The sequence below is a fragment of the Elephantulus edwardii genome, unplaced genomic scaffold (genome assembly GCF_000299155.1).
Source record: "Elephantulus edwardii isolate Elephantulus edwardi_28Jun2011 unplaced genomic scaffold, EleEdw1.0 scaffold00064, whole genome shotgun sequence".
NCBI classification, from domain to species: Eukaryota; Metazoa; Chordata; class Mammalia; order Macroscelidea; family Macroscelididae; genus Elephantulus; species Elephantulus edwardii.
The window spans coordinates 6,321,601-6,342,288 of record NW_006399814.1 but is presented as its reverse complement, the minus strand read 5'-3'; the positions used below and the strand labels follow the sequence as shown (position 1 = coordinate 6,342,288).

The 20,688-nt window shown below is 49.8% G+C and overlaps 1 protein-coding gene across 1 annotated transcript in view; it reads right to left on the bottom strand.

Annotated features, from left to right (window-relative positions):
* CERK (ceramide kinase) overlaps positions 1–20,688 on the bottom strand; it is a 78,409-nt gene that overhangs the window by 24,438 nt on the left and 33,283 nt on the right. The window contains exons 5-6 of the mRNA XM_006888121.1: positions 10,809–10,922; positions 10,085–10,207 (exon numbers count right to left, since the gene is read on the bottom strand). Coding sequence (XP_006888183.1) covers positions 10,085–10,207; positions 10,809–10,922 — 237 coding nt within the window. The remainder of the gene's footprint in view (positions 1–10,084; positions 10,208–10,808; positions 10,923–20,688) is intronic.

Genomic DNA, 20,688 nt, shown 5'->3' with positions numbered 1-20,688 from the left:
CTTGCTATGAGAGCTAGACAATGAATAAGGACAGAAGAAGAACTGACGCCTTTGAACTGTGGTGTTCAAGAAGAGTGCTGACTATCTCCTGGACTGCCAAAGGAACAGACATGTCTTGGAGAAGGTGCAGCCAGATTGCTCCTTGGAGGCAAAGATGATAAAATTCTGTCCCACATACTTTGGCCTTGTTGCTAGGAGAGGCTAGCCCTTGGAGAGGAACATCATGCTTGGAAAGGTGGACGGTCAAGGAAAGAGAGGAAGACTTCCAACCAGATGGACTGACACAGTGACTGGTGCAATGGGCTCAAGTGTCGGAAGTGTGAGGATGGCACAGGACCAGACAGGGTTCAGATCTATTTTTCATGGGGTCACTATGGGTTGTACTCGACTTGGTGACACCTACCAACAACAGCATATCATCCCTTTTTAAGTATTTTCTGTATCATCTATAGTATGTCTTTTCTCAATGGATCTTGACCACTTATCTCATACCCCAACCCAAAAAAACAACCCAGTGGCCCTGAATACACTGTGGCTCATACTGACCCAGAAGGGAAGAGCAGAATAGACTGTGGGGTCTCCAATCTTCATGGATGCAGACCACCTCATCTTTTCCCCATAAACCAACTGGTGTCTTCAAACCGCTGACCTTCTGGTCAGCAGCTGAATGTGTTTACCCACAGCACCACTGGGGCTCTGGCCTCACATGATTGTACAGAAATCAACTCCAAATGGCTTAGAAGTCTAAATGTGAAAAGGAAAACAAGAAAGTATGAGAGGAAAACGTTCCATGGCTGAAGAACAAAGAAGAAGTCTCAAGCTGACCGTGGATGGCCGAGAGAAATAACAGGTCTAACCTGGATCGCATGAAACCAAAATGCTCCTTGGAGGCAAGGATTTTGAAGCTGTGTCTCACATACTTTGGGCAGGAGAAACCAGTCCTTGGAGAATGATATCCTGTTTGGAAGTGTGGAGGGATAGAGCAGGAGAGGAAGACCCTAGATGAGATGGATTGACACAGTGACTAAGGTAATGGAGCTAAGTGTGTCGGAGACAGTGAGACTAGCTCAGGATAGAGCAGGGTTCAGAGCTATTGTGTGTAGTGTTGCTATGAGTCACAGACAAAACAAAGGCAAATAATAATAACAACAACAACAACCATAAAGTTAACAACAAATCTAAGATAAACAGGCCTACATTAAAATTCAGATCCTGGCGAGCTCTGGCGACCTAGTGACAAGAAGCTGCACTGCAACTCTAGAGGTGTGTGGTTTGAATCCACCAGATGCTCTGCTGGAGAAGGAGGGGCAATCTCCTGTACCAGTCAGATCCGATTTGATGGTACACACACACACTTAAAAAATTTAAAAAAATTTCAGATCCTCTAATCATTAAAAGACAGGAACAGTAGAGTAAGAAGGAGCGTGGGTCGCTAGTGCACTGCAAGTTTCCCTGCTAACCCAAAGGTCAGACCTCTAGTGGTTCAAATCCACTAGCGACTCTGTGGAGAAACACCAACAGTTTTGTCTCCTGGGATTGACAGCCTCGGAAACACACTGTTGTCTTTGCGGATCATCCAGTCAGAAGCAACCCAGAGCTAGTGTTCCAGCAGGTTCTCAGAAGCAGCAAACTGTACCGGAGGAGATTATCATCTTTCTCCTGTGGAGCAGCTGGTGGATTCAAACCGTGAGGCCTCCAGAGTTCCTGCAGAATCCCACTAGAAAGTCAGTTACTAGTCAGGTCCAATTGAGGGTGAGGCAGAGAGAGACACAAACACAAGACAGAGATATGTTATCATCTAAACAAAAGAAGGCATTACCATCCATAATGCCCATCCTCCCAGAATTCCACTGGGCTTTGTTGACAGTAAACAACCTGCATACCTAGACCTGACAGCCCTCACCTGGGAAATTACCCTACTGTGACTACAATGTGCTGGAAACTGAAGAGCAGAGACACTAAGGCATAAGACAGTCCTGGAGCAGAAGCTCGGGGACAAGATCTTGCCCCAGTAAATGCCTCAGACAAGAATCCTGCCCTAAAGTTGGCACGTGGGATGTGAACTCACAGCTTCTTAAATGTGAGACAGGCAGCAGCATGAGAGACCAGCAGCAGTGTGAGGGCACTCCGTCCCAGAAGTGGCCTGAGGCCTGAGCCATCACATCAAGGGGTGGCTGGGGGAAGGGAAGTGCTGGACGGGCAGGCTGGAGTGCAAGGGGATGCTCACAGAGCAGGGAAGGATGGGAAAAGACATGTGCCAAGGGGCGGGGTGCAGGGAACGATGATGACAGGGAATCCAGAGGGAAGTGCCTTTCACCTGCTCCTTTGGATAACAGCTTGTCTGTCAGATATTGTTCTAAATCTGAGCATTAAAATTAAGACAGATTTGGAATAATGATTGGCCATCCACTTCTGAAATAACAGGCCTTCAAAAAACTCTATATACAGTAGAGCACACTTAGAGTAGACTGGCAGGTATAAGTTCTGAGGGTGAGTCCTTGAATTTGGAAGCTTAAATGAGGAGGAACAGCCGTAAGCAGACACTAACAATTAGAACAAGGGACGTGAGAAGCATGAATGCAGGAAAACTAGACATCGTTAAAAAAGAAACAGAACACTCTGATACTGACACACTAATAGGTATTGGTGAAATGAGATGGAACTGGCACGGGACATTCTGAATCAGATGATCATATGAACAACTAACCAGAGATGAAAAGGTGAGGAAAAATGGGGTCACTTACATAGTAGAAAAGGTCATTTCTAGAACCCTCTTGAAAGACAATGTTGTGAGCAACATCCATACACGCACAAGGAAGTCTGGTGACTACCACTACCATTCAAGTACATGCGCCAACAACCAGAGTCAAAGGGGAGGAAACAGAAAATTTCTACCAACTTCTGCAGAGATTGATTGAACATGCAGAAAACCTTCTCAAAAAGTTGCAAAGAGAGATACCATTTGACCCAGCAGTTCCACTACTGGGAATATACCCTAAAGAGACCATAACTGACATCCAAGCAGATATATGCACACCCATGTTTATCGCGGCTTTGTTAACAATAGTAAGGAGTTGGAAACAACCCAAGTGTCCATCAACAAACGAATGGATAGAGAAGCTGTGGTCTATTCACACAATGGAATACTACGCTGCATTGAAAAACAAGGAACTCATGCAATATTATTCAAAATGGATGAGCCTGGAGAACATTATGCTGAGTGAAGTATCTCACTTACAAAAGGACAAATACTGCATAAGTGCTACTGTTGTAAAACAGGACTTACATCACGGTTGGAGGGAGACTGAGAAAGATGGGATAAATAATGTATACTGCACTGAAACAGATGAGGGAGAAAACTGTTTAAAAGGGATATGTGATTAGGTATTTTTGTCATGACAGGAGTCCAGAGAGAAGGCTGCATAGTGGAATGGACCTGGGGGGAGGGATTGTAAAACAATGAAAGGATTTTTCTTTTTCAAGAGGGTAGTGTACTAGGGTAGAGGGTTTGGAGGGGAGAAAAGTACAACAATGAATGAATGGAAACCCAAAGTCTCTGTAAATTTTCATTGAAATTAACAATAAATTTTTAAAAAAAGATACATTGATAACAATGGCTGACTGGAATGCCAAAGTTGGGAACAGGGAAGAAGGATCAATATTTGGAAAACATGGACTTGGTGACATAAGTGAGGCTAGGGATAGAATGATAGAATTTTGTACAATCAGTGATTTATTCATTGCAAATACCTTTATAAGAAACATAAAGGGAGCTCTGGTGGCCGAGTGACAAAAAAGCTGCACTGCAATCCCAGAGGCACGCGGTTCGAATCCACCAGATGCTCTGCTGTAGAAGGAGAGGCAATCTCCTCCTGGACCAGTCGGATCCGATTTGACGGTACACACACATAAGTGTACAAACACACACACACACACACACACACGAAATATAAACACAGACTATTCACATGGATTTCACCTGATGGTATGCACAGGAATCAAATCGATTACATCTGTGGGAAGAATTGCTGGAGAAGCTCACTATCACCTGTGAAATGTAGGCCAGGTGCTGACTGTGGAACAGACCATCAGCTACACATATGCAAGTTTAAACTAAAGCTAAATAAGGTCAGATCAAATCCACAGGAACCAAAACTTGACCTTGAGTCTATGCTACCTGAATTAATAAAACCATCTCAGGAACAGATTTGAGGCCTTGAACACTGATGAGCAAAGACCAGATGTGCTGTGGGAAGGTAACGGAATTTTATCCAGGAAGAACGTAAAAGGTCATTACAAAGAGGAAGAAGCAAAGACTGAGACAGATGTCAGAAGGGACTCTGAATACTGCACCGGGAGCACTGAGAAGCAAAAACAAAGGAACACAGGAGGAAGTTAAGGAGCTCAACAGATTTCAAAAGGCAGCTCGGGAAGACAAGGCAAAGTATTACAATGAAATGTGTAAACAGCTGTAGTTGGAAGATCAAATGGGCTGAACTCGCTCAGTATTTCTTAAACTGAAGGAATGAAAGAACAAATTCAAGCCATGAGCTGCGATGCTTAAGGTTGCTATGGGCAAAATATTGTATGATCCGGGAAGCATTAAAGGAAGACAGGAATTGGCTGGCACACAAAAATGGCACCTATGATGAGAAGCCAGTGGTGATGAAGAAGGAAGTTCAAGCTGCTCTGAAAGAATCCAGAGCTGTTGTACGTAGGGCCACTATGTGTCGCCGGCAAGTCCATGGCACATAACAACAACACTGCTGTAGCATCTGAACCAACTCAGTCCCTATCTGTGGTTCATGCTGTTGTTGCTGTGTGCTGTCGAATCAGAACTGACCTGCAGCTGACCCTCCAGTGGGTTTTCAGAGGCAGTAGATTGCACAGAGGACCCACTTTTCTCCTGCGGAGAAGTTCATGGATTCGAACCACATGCCTTGTGTTAGTAGTGCGAGACTGCACAACATACAACGAATTTCTACATATTATGAAGGAAAAGACAGACAGCCCCACAGAAAAGTGAAGGAAAATCTGGGACAAGCACTCGTAAAAGGTGGAGGTTCAGGTGACCCAGAAACACAAGCATATATTTCTCCACCTCAGCCACCCCCAGGGAGACACAATTAAAGCACCCACCCCAGCGGCTTGCATTGTGAGAGCAGTGGTTAGATGGGGTGCACCCATGTTCTGGTCTCCTGCTGGTGGAAATGCCGACTGGTCCTACCACTTTGGAAGGCCACCTGGCAGCGTGTCCTGACGTTGAGCAAGTGCCTGTTCTACGCCCAGCAGTGCCACTCCAAGGACACCCCCAGCCTGCGCTCCCCACACAGCACGTGCTGGGAGCTTCACAGCAGGGCTGCTCACAACAGCCCCGGGCCAGACGGTTGTCAAAAGGAAGCATCAACAGTCGTGGATCCACACCAGTGAATCCAGATGCGGGCAAAAGGGGGGTCACCAGTCAAACAGGCGAATAACCCAGTCGTGAATCCACCCCAATGGATCCAGGTGCAAGCAAACGGATAGTGGACAGTAAAACAGAAGACTCAATGGTCAGAAACCCACACCAACGAATAAGGAAGACCACAGAATAACTGCTCCATGTGAACCGGGTACTGGCAGGGTACAGAACGGACAGTCAAAATGACAAACAAAGCTGCCTTGGAAGGAGTGCAGTCAGAGAGTTCCTCAGAGCCACGGATGGTGAAACTTCATCTCAATCACTGAGAAAGGACATCGGACTAGGATGGGTCAGCGAAGCAGAGAAAAATGTGAAGGGAGAAGACCCGCCAGCGTGACCACGAAGGACTCAGGCACTGTGACCCTGTGAAGATTTGCAGGACCAGGCAAGCATCCCGTCAGCTGTCCACTAGGAGTGAAGCCCTCTCCATGGCTCCTGACACCATCAACAGCTACAAGTTGACACCATGGGCTTTGGAATCCCATCCAGCCAAGAGCATGAACACCCACCAGCCCCACACCACGCCGGGTCCACACGAGATAAATGTCACAAACAGAATACTGATCAAAAGGTGGGGGGAAGCCAGGCACAAAATAATTCATAAGATGATACTACCAGAGGGGGAAAATCAAGATACTAAGGAGCTGAATAGAAGATTTCCAAGGGCAGTGCAGGAAGACAAAGCATGAGAATGAACCACGCAGAGAGCTGGAGTCAGAAAATCAAAGTGGCCGAAACTCGCTCAACATTTCTTTTTTTTTTTTTTAGCCGAATTAACAAAGTTTATTACGAGTTCGAACCCGGGCTCCCGCGTGCGGACACAGCAGCATCCAGCCGAGAGCCTCAACATTTCTTAAGCTCAAGGAACTGAAGAACAAATTCAAGTCTCAAGTTGCAATATTTAAGGATGCTTTGAGCAGAATATTAAATGATCCAGGAAGTATTAAAAGAAGATAGAGTATACAGAGTCATTGTACCAAAAGGAATTGGTGGACACAAAGAATTTCATGAAACAATGTATGAGCAAGAGCCTGTGGTGACGGAGAAAGTTCAAGTTGCTCTGAAAGAATTGGCAAAAAACAAGGCCCCAGGATTGACCAATTGATGTATTTCAACAAGCAGATGCTGCCCTAGATGTGCTCACCCAGTTATGCCAAGAAATCTGGAGAACCACCACTTGGCCAACTGGCTGTAAGGGATCTATATTTGTTCCCATTCTGAAGAAAGGTGATCTGACAGAGTGTGGAAACTATTGAATGATATCATTAATATCATAGGCGACCAAGATTCTGCTGAAGACTATCCAAAAACAACTGGAACAGCACATCAGCAGAGAACTGCCAGAAGTCCAGGATGGGTTTAGAAGAGGCCATGGTACTAGGGATATCGCAGCTAATGTTAGATGGATCTTGGCTGAAAGCAGGCCATACCAGAAAAATGTGTATCTGTGTTTCATTGACTATGTAAAGGCATTTGTGTGAATCACAACAAACTGGCTAACTCTGAGAAGAATGGGAATCCCAGAACACTTGATCATGCTTATGTGAAACCTATACTTGGACCAGGAGACAGTCATCACAACAGAGCAAGGAAACAATGCATGGTTCAAAATTGGGAAGGGTGTACGCCAGGGACGTGTCCTATCTCCATACTTTTCAATCTATATGCAGAACAGATTATCTGGGAGGATAGGAATAAGGAAAAATGTGGCATCAGGATTGGAGGAAGACTCATCAAAAATCTGCATTATGCAGATGATACAACCCTGGATGCTGAAACTGAGGAGGACCTGAAGCGCTTGCTGCAGAAGGTCAAGTACTGCAGCCTTCAATATGGCTTCAATATGTTTCAAAAAAACAAAGATTCTCACCACTAGGCCAATTGGCAGCATCAGGATGGATGGTGAAGAGATTGAGATTGTTAAATTTTAGTTTACTTGGCTCCACAGTCAACATTCTTGGTAACAGTAGCCAGGAAATGAAAAGCCATTTTGCATTGGGAAAGTCTGCTGTTAGAGACCTTTCCAAAGTACTGAAGAGCAATGATATAAGTGTGGAGACTAAGGTGTGCCTGATCCAGACCACGGCATTTGTCATCACTTGCTATGCATCAGAAAGCTGGACAATGATGGATGACAGAAGGAGAGTTGATGCCTTTGAGCTGTGGTGTTGGAGAAGAGTCCTGAATATATCATGGGCTGCTAAGAGAATGAACAGGTTTGTCCTGAAGAGGGTTAAACCACCCTGCTCCTTGGAGGCAAGGATTCTGAGGCTTTGTCTGATATACTTTGGACATGCTGCAAGGAAAGACCAGTCCTTGGAGAGGGATGTCATGCTTGGGTGGGTGGAGGGACAGCGCAGGAGGGGAAGACCCTAGATGAGATGGATTGATTCAGTGACTGGGGTAATGGGGGTAGGTGTGTCAGAGACAGTAAGACTGGCACAGGATAGGGCAGCGTTTAGGGCTGTTGTACAAAGGGTCACTATGAGTCACAGGCAACTCAACAGCACATAACAACAACAACAATGATTCAACCTGTAAAGACGACAAAAGATTGTTGAAATGTTGGACATCAGGGTAGTAGCCCCCCTCTGTGGGTCAGTAACTGTGGGGGGCAGCGGGGGCTCCTGGGGGCTGATCACATTCTGTTCCAGGAGCGTGCTCCTCTGGTTTGCATTCTTCGAGCTATGCCCCCGTGTTTTGAGGCACCTCTCCATATCTGTGTTGCACCCCAGTCACTCCTCAGTGAAACAAACATTAAAACAGAGAACAGAGTGAGGGGAGAAAACTAGTCAGCACACTAACCAACTCGTGGGAAACAGTCAGACACACTGAAGGTGAGTCCTCATCCGTGTATTCTGGACATGCCATCAGCAGGGGCCAGTCCTGGACAAGGCCATCATGCTTGGAAAGGTAGAGGATGGGCAAAGGAGAGGAAGACACCTCCACACACACAGATGGACGGGCTCAGCGGCTGCATGAGACATGGCAGTGACCCTGAGGGTGGTGAAGGCTCAGGCGGGGTTTCCTGCCATCGCTGAGCGTTTGTACCACAGTGTGTGTGTGTGGGGGGGGGGGCGTGCCGCTGTGCTGGCTGGAGCCACGTCGCTGGAATTTCAAATATCACCAGGATCAACCGTGGTCAACAAGCTGTGAGTGGAGCTTCCAAAAGACAGACAAAAATGGCCTGGGCATCCACTTCCAAGAGCAGCCGAGGGAAACGCAGTGCCTCACAGCAGAATGCCGACGATACCATGCTGGGAGCCATGGACTTGAGCAGACCAGCAACAGGGAACACGGCCAAGGACCAGGCAGTGTTTCAGTGCTGTCCAAGGGGCCACCGTGGGTCAGAGGTAACTGGACACCAAGTGGCAAGAGACCACATGTCATGTACAGCTGTCTGCATTTTCCCACAAGTTACCAAGAAAAAGAATGACTTCCTGTTAGGAGGGGCTGTGGTGTGAAAAGAACGACTTCCTGTTAGGAGGGGCTGTGGTGTGGACAGAACTTTGAGAATCCTGCCTGCAGAATCAGGCTTCTTTTAAAGACTCAAAGGCTCAGGCAAGCAGAGGGAGGGGAGGGAGAGGAGGCGGAAGTGTAAGGAGAGGAGGCAGAAGAAACTGAGGGTGATCCCAGACGTGGACACAGGGTCAGCAGAGGATGGAAACTCCAGCGGCTTCATGTGGACCTGCTGTGAGGCCTGTGTCCCACACACAGGACAGGACAGTGACACACAGAGACAGCATCCTGTCACCCAGATGCCGATCACAAAGCGGGGTGCTGCCTCTGCAGAGGAGGGGAGCTTCTCCCGCACCAGCACCCAGAGGAGGGGAGCTTCTCCCGCACATGCACACTTGGGTCGAGCACCCCTGACAAGCCCCCTGCCCTGGAGGGGAGCTGTCTCCCTTGCTCAGATACACTGTAACCCACCGGCTTGCCCTGGTCCTTGTAACTAAACACACGACGGCTGGAGCCTGTCTCTGATCGCCAGGACTGTGTGCCAACATCATAACCAAACACGAAGTGGTTTGTACATGAATTCACACCCACGTCTTAAAATGGGGCAGGCTGATTTGCAATAATTGATGACCAAACCTCCAGGCTCCTACACCATCTCAGACATGCCGGGGGTAGAGAAGGTGCCTTCCTCCACTCCCTGATGCATCCCCCTGACAGCAAGTACTACTATCCCCACTCTCCAGTCAAAGAAATCAAAACCAGGAAGGTTAAGTGAACTGCCTGGGTCTCCCAGGTACCAAGCGGCAAAGCTGGAACCGGAGCCCAGTGACCTGACACCCAAACCCATGTTCTCTCCACCACACTCCCCGAAATAAACAAAGCAAGAAGCCCAGTCGCTGTGGAGCCAATGTTGACTGTAATGACCCAGGGTGAACTACGTGCTGCACCGGGGTCTCAGGCCTGTCCTCCGAGGCACCCTGACGACATGGACTTGGACAGACAACCTTTGGATGCGCTGCTGAGCGTGCTAACAGTGTGCACCACCAAGGGACTTGGCCTGCTTGTTAGTTTGGGGAGAAAAGCCAAGCTGCCCGCGGAGAGCCAGCGCAGTTCAGGGAGGCCGCCCGGGGAGAGGGGACCCCCAGTGCAGATGCCCATACGTACTCAGCTTCCGGAGTAGCTCGCACAGCGTCTGCAGCCACAGGTGACACAGCTGCTCGTCGGGACACCAGAAGGTCACCTGGGCCCCCTTCCAGCGGTGGCGCCGTGCCCTCTTCACACAGTGCACTGTGCGGGGACAAACAGGTGTCAGGGAGGCCGGACAGCTGGCCAGCTGGCAGGGCCAGGGAAGTGAGCTCTGCCCCTCGGAGGCTGGACTTCCTCCCCAGCCCGCCCACCCCCGAGGACGTTCCCACAGGGACACCCCCCCTCCACTGGTTTCCAAAGCTGTGCATTGTAACAAGAGGGGACAGCACAGCTCTCTCCTGCAGAGTGACCAGTGGATTCAAACCACTGACCTGTGGGCTAGCAGCCTGATGTGGAACATACACCTGGGTTCTTTCCTTTTCAAAGGCAGGACAGGGTCTATTTCTCAGACCTTTTAAGCCATGGGGGTGGAGGTCAGCACCCAGTGTGTTCACTAACGCGGACCTTGGGGAGCTGACAGACAGCCAAGCCCAGGCCCTCACATCACTCGGCTGAGGGTGACCACTTGGGGCTGCAGAGCTGCCCCACTGCGCGTTCCGAGGGTGGTGGTCCGCGGGGGCTGATGGCTGCATCCTTCTCCCGAGCCGAGAGCAGGGCGCTTCTATACAGACAAGTCTGATGAGCCACAGAGGGGTCCCCTCTCCCAGAATCTGTGTGGAACCGGCCCAGGACCCCGAGTTACCCGTAAAGCCGTGGGGCTTCTCCATTTTCTGCCATTTCCCGCCGGGACAGTGCTTGCCGTGCGCGTCTGCTTCCTCCACGCTGATGATCTCGGAGACCGGCACAGAGCAGGCGTCTGTAAGGACACACGTGTCACCTGTGTCGGGGGAGAGGCCCGCCCACCACACCCGTGACATTGTGGAGGTTCTCCTTCCAAATCCGAGGACAGGCAGGAGGTTCCCAGTCATTTAAATTCAGGGCTGGGGCAAACGTGACCAGGAGCAAGGGGTCCTGTTCTGAAGGGCCACCAAGTGTCACTGTGACCCCACCAGGTGCCCCCAGGAGCCGGCTCAGAGCAGCTTGCGGCAAAGCTGGGGAAACACTGGGAAGAGGTCAGCTGTTCCCAGGACAGGGCTCAGCGCAAACACAGCTGAAACAATTTACAGAGAGTTTTTACTGTGATTTGAGAGAAAGGTTACAAAGCAGCTGGGCTTTAATTCAGTCATCATTTTGTTCCCGGAACTGATTCTAGTAACAGCATCCTCCCACTCCCTTCCGATGTTTCTTGTTTTCATTTGTCCTTCCATCCCGTCCCTTCCTGAGCTCTATCCCATGTGAAAGCTGCCACTGGACTTCTCACGGCTGTCACAGGATCAAGGATGCAGTGTAGCACACCTCAAGGATGTGAGGGGGCCCCCAGGATGCCTTGGTCCCACCACAGCCATGCTGGGTGTGAAGAGGTGTCTTAACACCCCTTGGTTCTACTACAGCCCCCATTGGTGTGAGGGGGGCCCTGGCACTCCTCAATGCCACCACAGCAGCCCCTCGGGGCATCAGGCAGTGTCCTACCACAGCCCCATAGGCGTGACAGGGGGTCTCGGCACCTCTGTGGTCTCACTGCAGCCCCAAGGGTGTGAGGGGGGCCCTGGCACTCCTCAATGCCACCACAGCAGCCCCTCGAGGCATCAGGCAGTGTCCTACCACAGCCCCATAGGCGTGACAGGGGGTCTCGGCACCTCTGTGGTCTCACTGCAGCCCCATGGGTGTAAGGGGGGCCCTGGCACTCCTCAATGCCACCACAGCAGCTCCTCGGGGCATCAGGGGGTATTTGAGCACCCCTCAGGGTTCACTACAGCTCCATGGATGTGAGGGGTGTCCCAGGGCGTATCCTGAAAATGTTTCTCTGTCACTGAAAATAAAGGGGGGGAACTAAGCTGGAGGTGGGAGCAATGACTACAGTGCCACAAGGAAAGAATGGTCAGGATTCGGGTGCACCCTCCCGGACTCGGCTCTGTGTGAGGAAGTTCCTGGACACTGGGTAGGGCCAGGACACATGGAGGAATCCTAGCAACACCAGGCCCACAGATGCCCATGGAAGCTGACCCTGCCTCCAGACTGACACAGAGGGGGGACTGCTCCTGGGGGGGGGTCCCTGTCTCACTGCCATGGAGTTAGAACGGCCTCACAGCTGTCCTGCCAGAGGGGTTCCTCAGCTGCACACCATTGAGGGGGACCCTGCCCACCTTTCTCCCTCAGGGCCACTGGTGGGTTCAAACACCAGTGAGGGTCAGCCTCTGGTTGGGAGTGCAGTCCCTGTGGACCACGCCACCAGCGCTCCTCCCTCTAGAGGCGAATGGCACCCAGAATGAGGACTCCTCGCATCACTTGAGAAGAGAGCCCTGCACTTGAGGCATCTGTTACAGCAGCACCAGGGGAGTAAGGCAGGACCAGGAGAGGATAAACCCGGAGCAGCCCAGCCGAGGACCAGGGCCCCGTGAGAGCAGGCTCTGCTCCCAAGGCCACGCTGGGAACACTGCAAGGAAACCAGCGTCTGTGCACGCATCAACGCCTGCCTGCCTGCCTGCATGTGAGTCCTGCGGCCGCCAAAGCACAGCCCGGCTGAACCCACTGCTGCTGGGTCTGTGCTGACTCAGTGCCCGTGGAGGAACCACGCCAATACCTGTGGGTGCAGCAGCCAAGAAACCAGACAACACCCTGCCGTGGGCAAATCTGCTGTTAAAGAGCCAGCGAGCAAGGACGGTACTATAAAGACTAAAGGGTGCACGATTCGATGGGAGGGTGGAGTGAAATGGGAAGAATCTTTTGTGAAAAACAACGTATTCGAACTTTGCCAATTAATCAGAGTAATTAGAAAAAGAAGACTAAGGTGTGCCTGACTTTGGCCATGGGGCAGTCCACCCCGCCCCCACCTCTACCCACTGGATGCCAGGAGCATCCTTCCTCCTCCTCCTCCTCCCAGTCAACACCTCCAGGCACTGCCGAACGTCCCTGGGGCAAGCTCCTCCCTGGTGGAAAACTGCTGTGCTTGGCAACCCCTCCTAGAGACAGAACTAATGCCACCATGGAACAGTGTCGGGGACACCCTCAGGGACGGGGGAAGGCAGTGCCTGTGTGAGGGTGAGCCCGGGGCCTCCTGCACTGGACCAGCGAGCCTTGTCCTCCCGGTGCTGCTGCAGGACACCACAGAGGTGGCCCTGTCACATTTGTTCACGGTGTGTAGGACTTGAGCAGTCTGGACTCAGGGCACCAGGCAGCCCGAGGCGGCTTGTCTGTGTTGTTCTTGGGGGAGTGCCCGGTCTCCTCTCAGTGTGTCCTGGGGTCTGGGAGACCTCACGGGGCATGTCACATGGTGCCTCTCTCCACCGCTCTCGTCTCTGCCTGGCCAGCTCTGTGAGGGCTCACCCCACCCCACTCGTGCCTCTTCATCACGAGGGTGGGAACCGCAGGCGAGGGGAGGACTGGGAACATGTATTTGGGGGGCACAGTGCAATCCATAAACCGACGCCTGGGAGGCCACCGAATCATGCTCGGTCCAGAACCCCACCTTCTACCTCTAAACGCACCGCGGCTACACGGTCTCCACTCTCAGGACTTCCTCCTCTGTACTTATTAGCATGGCGAGTGGCCCGCTCTCTTGTCCCCGAGAACCGGTTATCAATCAATGCCCACACCTTCCTGCCTCTGAGGTTCCTCCCCCAGCACCTCCAGTCAGACCTCCAAGCCAGGTCTCTTCACACCTCTGCAGGCAGCAGGGCCGGCTCCCTGCCCTCCACACCACCCAGCACTTCTGGCTTGTTTCCTCCTCCTCGGCCAGGGCCAGAACCTTCCAGCAGTCCGGGTGTCTCTACGACCCGGAGAGAGCCCCAGGCCCTAAACTGGGCACCTGTTCCCTGGTAACACCCCCACAGCAGCTCCTGCCCACCTCCCAATGCAAGTCAGGCACCCCTGGACTTGAACTCTGAGCCCTGCAGTCTCTTTTCTGTCTTTGTCTGGGATTCTAGCTGCCTTCTTAGGCAGCCTCCTTGGCCCCCAGGTGAGCTAGTCCCTGCTGTCCCCCAGTCCTGAGACTGTCCTCAGGACAGCCACCACAGCTAGATGGCCGCCTCTGCCCTCAGCTCCACAGCACAGGCCTGGAGAGGGTGGTGGGTAACTGTCTAAAACAGCTTCCAGAACTCTGTGGATGTGGACAGGCCCGCCGCAAGCCAGTGTCCACCATGGCCTGTCCCACCTCCCACACGCGCTGCCTGAGTAGTGCCCACACTCACCTGCCCTCTGCTAGGGCAGTGACAGGACAAAGGGACAGGGGACACAGCAAACTGAATGGACAATGGACACACTTTGCTCTCACACCTCCTGCACACTTCTGAATGATGCTAGATGCTTATGTAACACTATTTCCATCCTGAACACGAACCTCATTTCCCAGGCCCCCCTACAAGCAGCCCCTGGTGACCCCACTTCCCAGGCCCCCTACCTAAGCAGCCCCTGGTGACCCCACTTCCCAGGCCCCCTCTCTAAGCAGACCTTGGTGACCCCACTTCCCAGCCCCCCTATCTAAGCAGCCCTTGGTGACCCCACTTCCCAGGCCCCCTGCGGAAGCAGCCCCTGGTAGTTCCCAACAATTTCTTTTCCTACAGAGGAAGTATCCGTCCTCTACCATGGCACCCACTCCCCCGCCACTGAGCCCGGCTCATCACGGCCCTCCATCAGGTGTCTGAGGCCGTAAATCTTTAGAGGACACTGCCCATCTTCCCTCTCAGTGTGGCTGCTGGATTTGAACTGTTAACCTTCCAGCTAGCAGGCTGCTAAGAGAGTCACGCTGCCACCAGGGCTCCTTCCATCCCCCGCACATCAGTGTGTTGGCCTCTGGTGACCTGTGTGTCACTGTCATGCTGGACACTGTCCCGCAGGTTATTTCACACATCAGCAGGTGTTTAAATGTATCCCACGGTGGGGACATTTCAGCCAAGCTTCCAGACTAACACTAGGAAGAAAGGCCTGGCAATCTAGTTTTGAAAACGAACCAGTCAAAACCCTATGGAGAACAGCAAAGCCCTGTCCTACCAGACAGGTGGGAAGGCGCTAGAACACAGAGCGGTCAGAGCCATGGGAACCAGAAGATAGATCAAACGAGCTGGAGACAGCAGGGACTGCAGGGTGCTTCAGTCCACTGCTGTCCGTGGTGTGGCTGTGAGGCAGGGCCGACTTGACGGTGACAGCAGCAACTGAACAGTAGATCTTTAAGCAGAGAAGGGGAATTAGTGCTAGGGGACAGTGCTCCAAGCCCACGACTGTTCTGAGTGACCGGAGGAACAGGCTGGTGGTGAGTCATGGAGGTGAATGCACGGGACCCCCCCCCCCAGCCAGGCTGCAGTGCTGCCTGTGGGCAGATGCCCCACGGCCTGAGCATGGACCTTGGGTGACACAGCTGCCAAGATGCTGGGCACCCTCCCTCTGGCCACCATTCCTCTGATGGCTTTCTGAGCAGGTTCACCTCTCTGCATGGACTGCTTTCTGAGCGTGTTTAACCTTTCCTTTTTTTTTTCTTTTCACTGCCATTGCTTTTTTCAGCCTCTTTTATTTGTTTGCTGTTTGTTTTGCTCTGTGCTGTATTGATTTGTCTGCTTTTTGTTGTTGTTGTTGTATTATGCAACGTCAAGTCACTTGCAACTCATAGCAACCCTGTGTACAACAGCCCTAAACCCTGCTCTATTTCTTGGCAATCTTATTGTCTCTGACACACCTACTCCCACTACGCCAGTGACTGAAGCAATCCATCTCATTGAGGGTCTTCCCTTCCTACGCTGTCCCTCCACTCTCCCAAGCATGATGTCCCTCTCCAAGGACTGGTCCCTCCTGGAGACATGTCCAAAGTATATCAGAGGAAGCTTCAGAATCCTTGCCTCCAAGGAGCAGCCTGGTTTCACCCTCTCCAGGATGAACTTGTTTGTTCTCCTAGCAGTCCATGGTATATTCAATACTCTTCTCCAGCACCACAGCTCAAAGGTATCAATTCTCCTTCTATCCTCCCTAGTCATTGTCCAGCTCTCTGAAGCATAGCAAGTGATGGCAAAAACCATGGCTCTGTGGTGTAGTCTGAGCTAAAGTGCTGTGAGACTGAAGGGATTCAAACAGCCCAGCTTCCACCAGGGAGAACGCTAAGTAGACTCCTCCTGTTAGCATTTGTTGTTTTTGTGCGCCATCAAGTCAGAGCCAAGCCGCCGGTGGGTTTTCAAAGGCAGCAAATCACAAGAGAGAATGCTCATCCTTCTCCCATGGACTGGCTGGTGGATTTGAACCTCTTGCGTTCGGGATTTCTGTACAACTTTTAACCACTACGCCCCCAGAGATCCCTGTTAGCATTCACAGTCCTGGGATCTGTGAATCAGAACCAACGTGATGACAGCGAGTGAGTTTAGTTCCTCCCTCTTCACCTTCCTTCATTTTGACCCACTTCCCCCTGCTTCCTCACATTCTTTTCTTTCCCGTTCTTGCTCTCCATCAGGCGAGACGTGGATGCTGCTTCCTGATGAACTAGCCATCCAGACCTCATCTCCCACCTACATCACTTGCCCTTATGCAGCTGGATCAACCAGTGGCCAGTGACCATGGGCAGCACTTGCTAGCCTCACCCGCAGCTGCACTTCACACCCAGCAAGCAGACACCTCAGTAAAGCACCATCAATCACTTCAGCCACCCGGAGGCCAGTGGGCAGTGTCCCAGGGCTCCCAAGCTAGACACCAAACAAGTACACTCACTGCCCTCCCCCACCCCGCCTGCGTGACTCTCCCAGCATGTGATCATGTAAACGCAACAGCTCCAGGGTGTCTTAGGGACAACTCCAAGTCAAAGAACAAGACGAAGCAAACACAAGCAAGTGACCAAAATGCCAACCCTGGAAAGCTCCCCAGGAGGAGAAGCAGGTAGGACAGGTACCTGCCAGGGAAAGAGAAAGACACGGACTCAGGGCCTCTAAGCATCCTGAAAACCACATACAAAACCAAGGCAACCCCAGGCAGCACCCGAGAGGGATCCAGGCAAACCATCGACAAGCAAAACGGCGAAAGAAACAGATACTGAGAAACTGGGCAAAACTGGCCATTACACACTCAGGAGCTTGACACTAAAATTTCCAAGACAGAGAAGGCAAAGTGCTGGGCTTTGAGCAGAAGCGCTCAGAAAGTCCAAGAACCGTGTGGTATACAAGCAGAGAAGAAAAAAAAATCCACATGTGATCAGCATTCTAGGCGAGGATGAAGGAAGCACGCATACATACAGGCACCTGCTGAAGACCTGCTGGCAGAAAGCTACTCTCACACCCGACAGGCAGGAGATCCTTACCCAGGATCTCAGGGGACCCCACACACTGGGCTGTAAACAGGGAGCACTGGGACACAGAGCCGAACATTCCCAACCAAAGACGAGGCACAGGGGAACGAAGCGCTATCTACATCAGCCACTAAGAAGCAGGTCTGGCTTCTCAGCAGAAAGCACACAGGCAAGGAGGTGAGAGAACGGCACACAGGGAGCTCAGAAAGAACAAAACTGCCAACCAAGAATTCTATACCCAGCAAAACTGCGTCTCAAAAAGGAGATCACTTCCAGGTAAACAGCATGAACAGAATATGTAAAACCAGGCCAATCCTACAAGAAATGGTAAAAGGTGTCTATGCTGGCATCTCCTTATTACACAGAAAAGCAAGGACAGAAAACAACCTGCAAATGGGTTCATTACAAAGTCTGCAAATGGAGAGGAAGTCAGGGCAGTGCTGCTAGATTATCTTAGATTGAGGGACATAAACATTAACTACAAGCTAATTACAAGGAAAGGCAATAAACCTTTTATCTAAAAAAAGGGAAGAAGAAAATCATTAGAAATTAGTAAATTCAAAAGCACTAACATTGAAGAACAAAATTAACTAGGCATGGAAAATCTACAAAAAGGGGGAAATCTACATCACAACAAAACCACAAAAGGATGACAGCAGTAAATTCACACTTGCCATAATCACACTAGGCATACATGGATTCATGGTACAGTCAGGAGAAGAAGGGTGACACATTGCACAAGAACCAGGGCCGGTCACTACCGCTTCTCCAAGAGATTCTTCTCAGACACGATGGGAGCAGAGAGGCCAAGCCAGCAACAACTTAAAAGAGCTGGAGGGACTCGACAATTTCTGACAAAAGAGACTTCAAGGCAAAATCAGCACTGGGGACCAGGAAGGTCATTACATAAGGATTAAAGGGTCAATCTCCCCTAAAAGGATATAAAACAGTGATTATCTATGCACCTAACCAAAGAGCCTCAAAATGCATAAAGCAACACTGGCAGAAATGAAAATAATGAGGTGGTATTAGTACGTCCAGAATTCTCTAAATATGTATCAGTTATAAAACTATAGTTACAAAACTGACATCAGGTTTAGTTACTTTGCCTTGGGATTCTTTGTTTCCTTCCTTTAATGATGTAAAGTAGTTTAAGCTGTTTAACAGGAGAGGAAATGAATCTTTCCCAGATAAGTGTTTACCTCTTGGAAATGGTTTTTCCCAGTCATGTGTACACTGTATCTTAATCTGCCTGTTTACCAGGAAATGAATTCGCTTTTATCTTTCGCTTTTATCTTTCCGAAACCTGTTTTTCTCAGTCATATATTAAGGAGTTTACAGGCTGCCTGCTTACTAGTACTTACATGTGAATTGTTTGTTGTTGTTTTGTTTCCCCCCCCCCCCAAAGTATTCAACTAACAAAAGTGCATGTTAAATGGATTAGCATCCAGCCCTGGTACAAAAGCCTAATGACCACTTCCAGAAGCATTCTCTGAGAAGGACCTCACTGCTTTCTCCCAGATATGTACTAAAGTGTTTATGGATATTGCAATCCAGCTGTCTTACTGGCAAATGACTACAGAAAGAACCTCTTGTGTTCAGTAACAAAAAGAGAAAGAAAAATGTCTATAATAATAGTTGTCGTGTTGTTGTTATTAGGTGTCATTGAGCTTCCTGTGACCGATAACCACTCTGTGTACCATCCTTAAAATCTGTCACGTCCATGGTTCCAGTTTCTGTGACAACTGTCTTTCTTGCTGAAGACCTTCTTACTACGCTGACCCTCTCCTTTTCCAAGCATGACATACTTCTCTACAGGGACTGGTCCTTCCTGATAACCACACAGCATTTTTAATGAAGGACAGAACAACCTGAAAGAACATGAATGAAGATACTGAAGGAAGAATATGGCAGTTGCCCCACCTCCCTCAAGCTTGATCACTTCCTGAGAAACTTGATAACACCTAAGCTGATCATATCCAAGACCAGACCAGACAATGGATCCTGATAAGAGTCTGAGCTTGACTAAAAATAGCTAAAACCTAACTTAATTAACACACTAAATTCCAAGAAGTACCATCTTAGTCCTCCCCAGGACCCTTATAAAAAGGAAACCCCCAAAACTGCCCACACGCATGCCATTTTGATCCTGTCTGCATGCCATGCGACCTGGTCACTTGGCGTCCCTCTCACACCCAGACCGCGCAAGAAAGGCCTGTTCATTTCTTGGGACTAATTTCTTTTTTTATTTCTCTCCCTCGAGCTCTTTTTTATATCTAACAGATACAGTAGATAGCAACTACACTATCAATGAACTTGACGTCCTAAACATACAAAGACCTCTCCACCCAACAAAAACGTCAATATATATTCTTTTCCAGTGCATATGGAACATTCTTCAGAAACGACCATATGCTAGACCACACACTAGGCCTCGACAATTTTAAAAGCATCAAAATAATACACAGTGACAAGGAATGGCAAAGGATATGCTGACAAGGGAGATGAGTCAGAACTGGTTTTGATAAAGACTGTGGCAATATAACAATAGAAACCAAGCCTCAAGGAATGTGGCTTTATGACAATAAAAACAGACTCTCAAGGAATGTGGTGAAACAACAGACTCAGGACAAGATAAGAGATGGCCAAAGTCGCCACAGTCCATCCCTGCTAACAAAAGACAGATAAACACTTTTGTAGTCCTGACTTGTTCATGGTCTATTATGAACATCCAGGATCAGCATCCACTTCCGAAATGGCTTGCCTCCGAAACTCTATGCACGAACAGTGCTCAGGCTGTTTATTCATAGGGTCGCTATGAGTCGTCTACGATTCGACAGCACCAAACAACAACAACAATAAACCTCAGTTTCTTTCTCTTGTTCTCACTTGGTATTGGTGTCTTTCTTGTATTTCTGAGTCAAAAACGTTCTAGTTACTCAAAGAGGCTCCTGGACCTCTGTTGAAAATAATTTCCTTGACATAAACCATTTTCTTAGATCACAGTGCTATCAATAGGAACTCAGAAACAAGAAGATTCTGGGGAGAGGGAATGATGCTTAATAACATCTTGCTTAAAAACTACTGAAGAATCAAAGAAGTAAAGCACAGAATTAAAAAAAAAAATCCAACACCCCAAACCTGGCAGAAGTGGGTAAGAAGAAAACACAGCATACCAAAACTTTAGGGACACAGTCAAAGCAGTGCTCAGAGGTCAATGTGTAGTAACACATGCATTCATCACAAAGGAAAAATGGATCAAAATCACTAT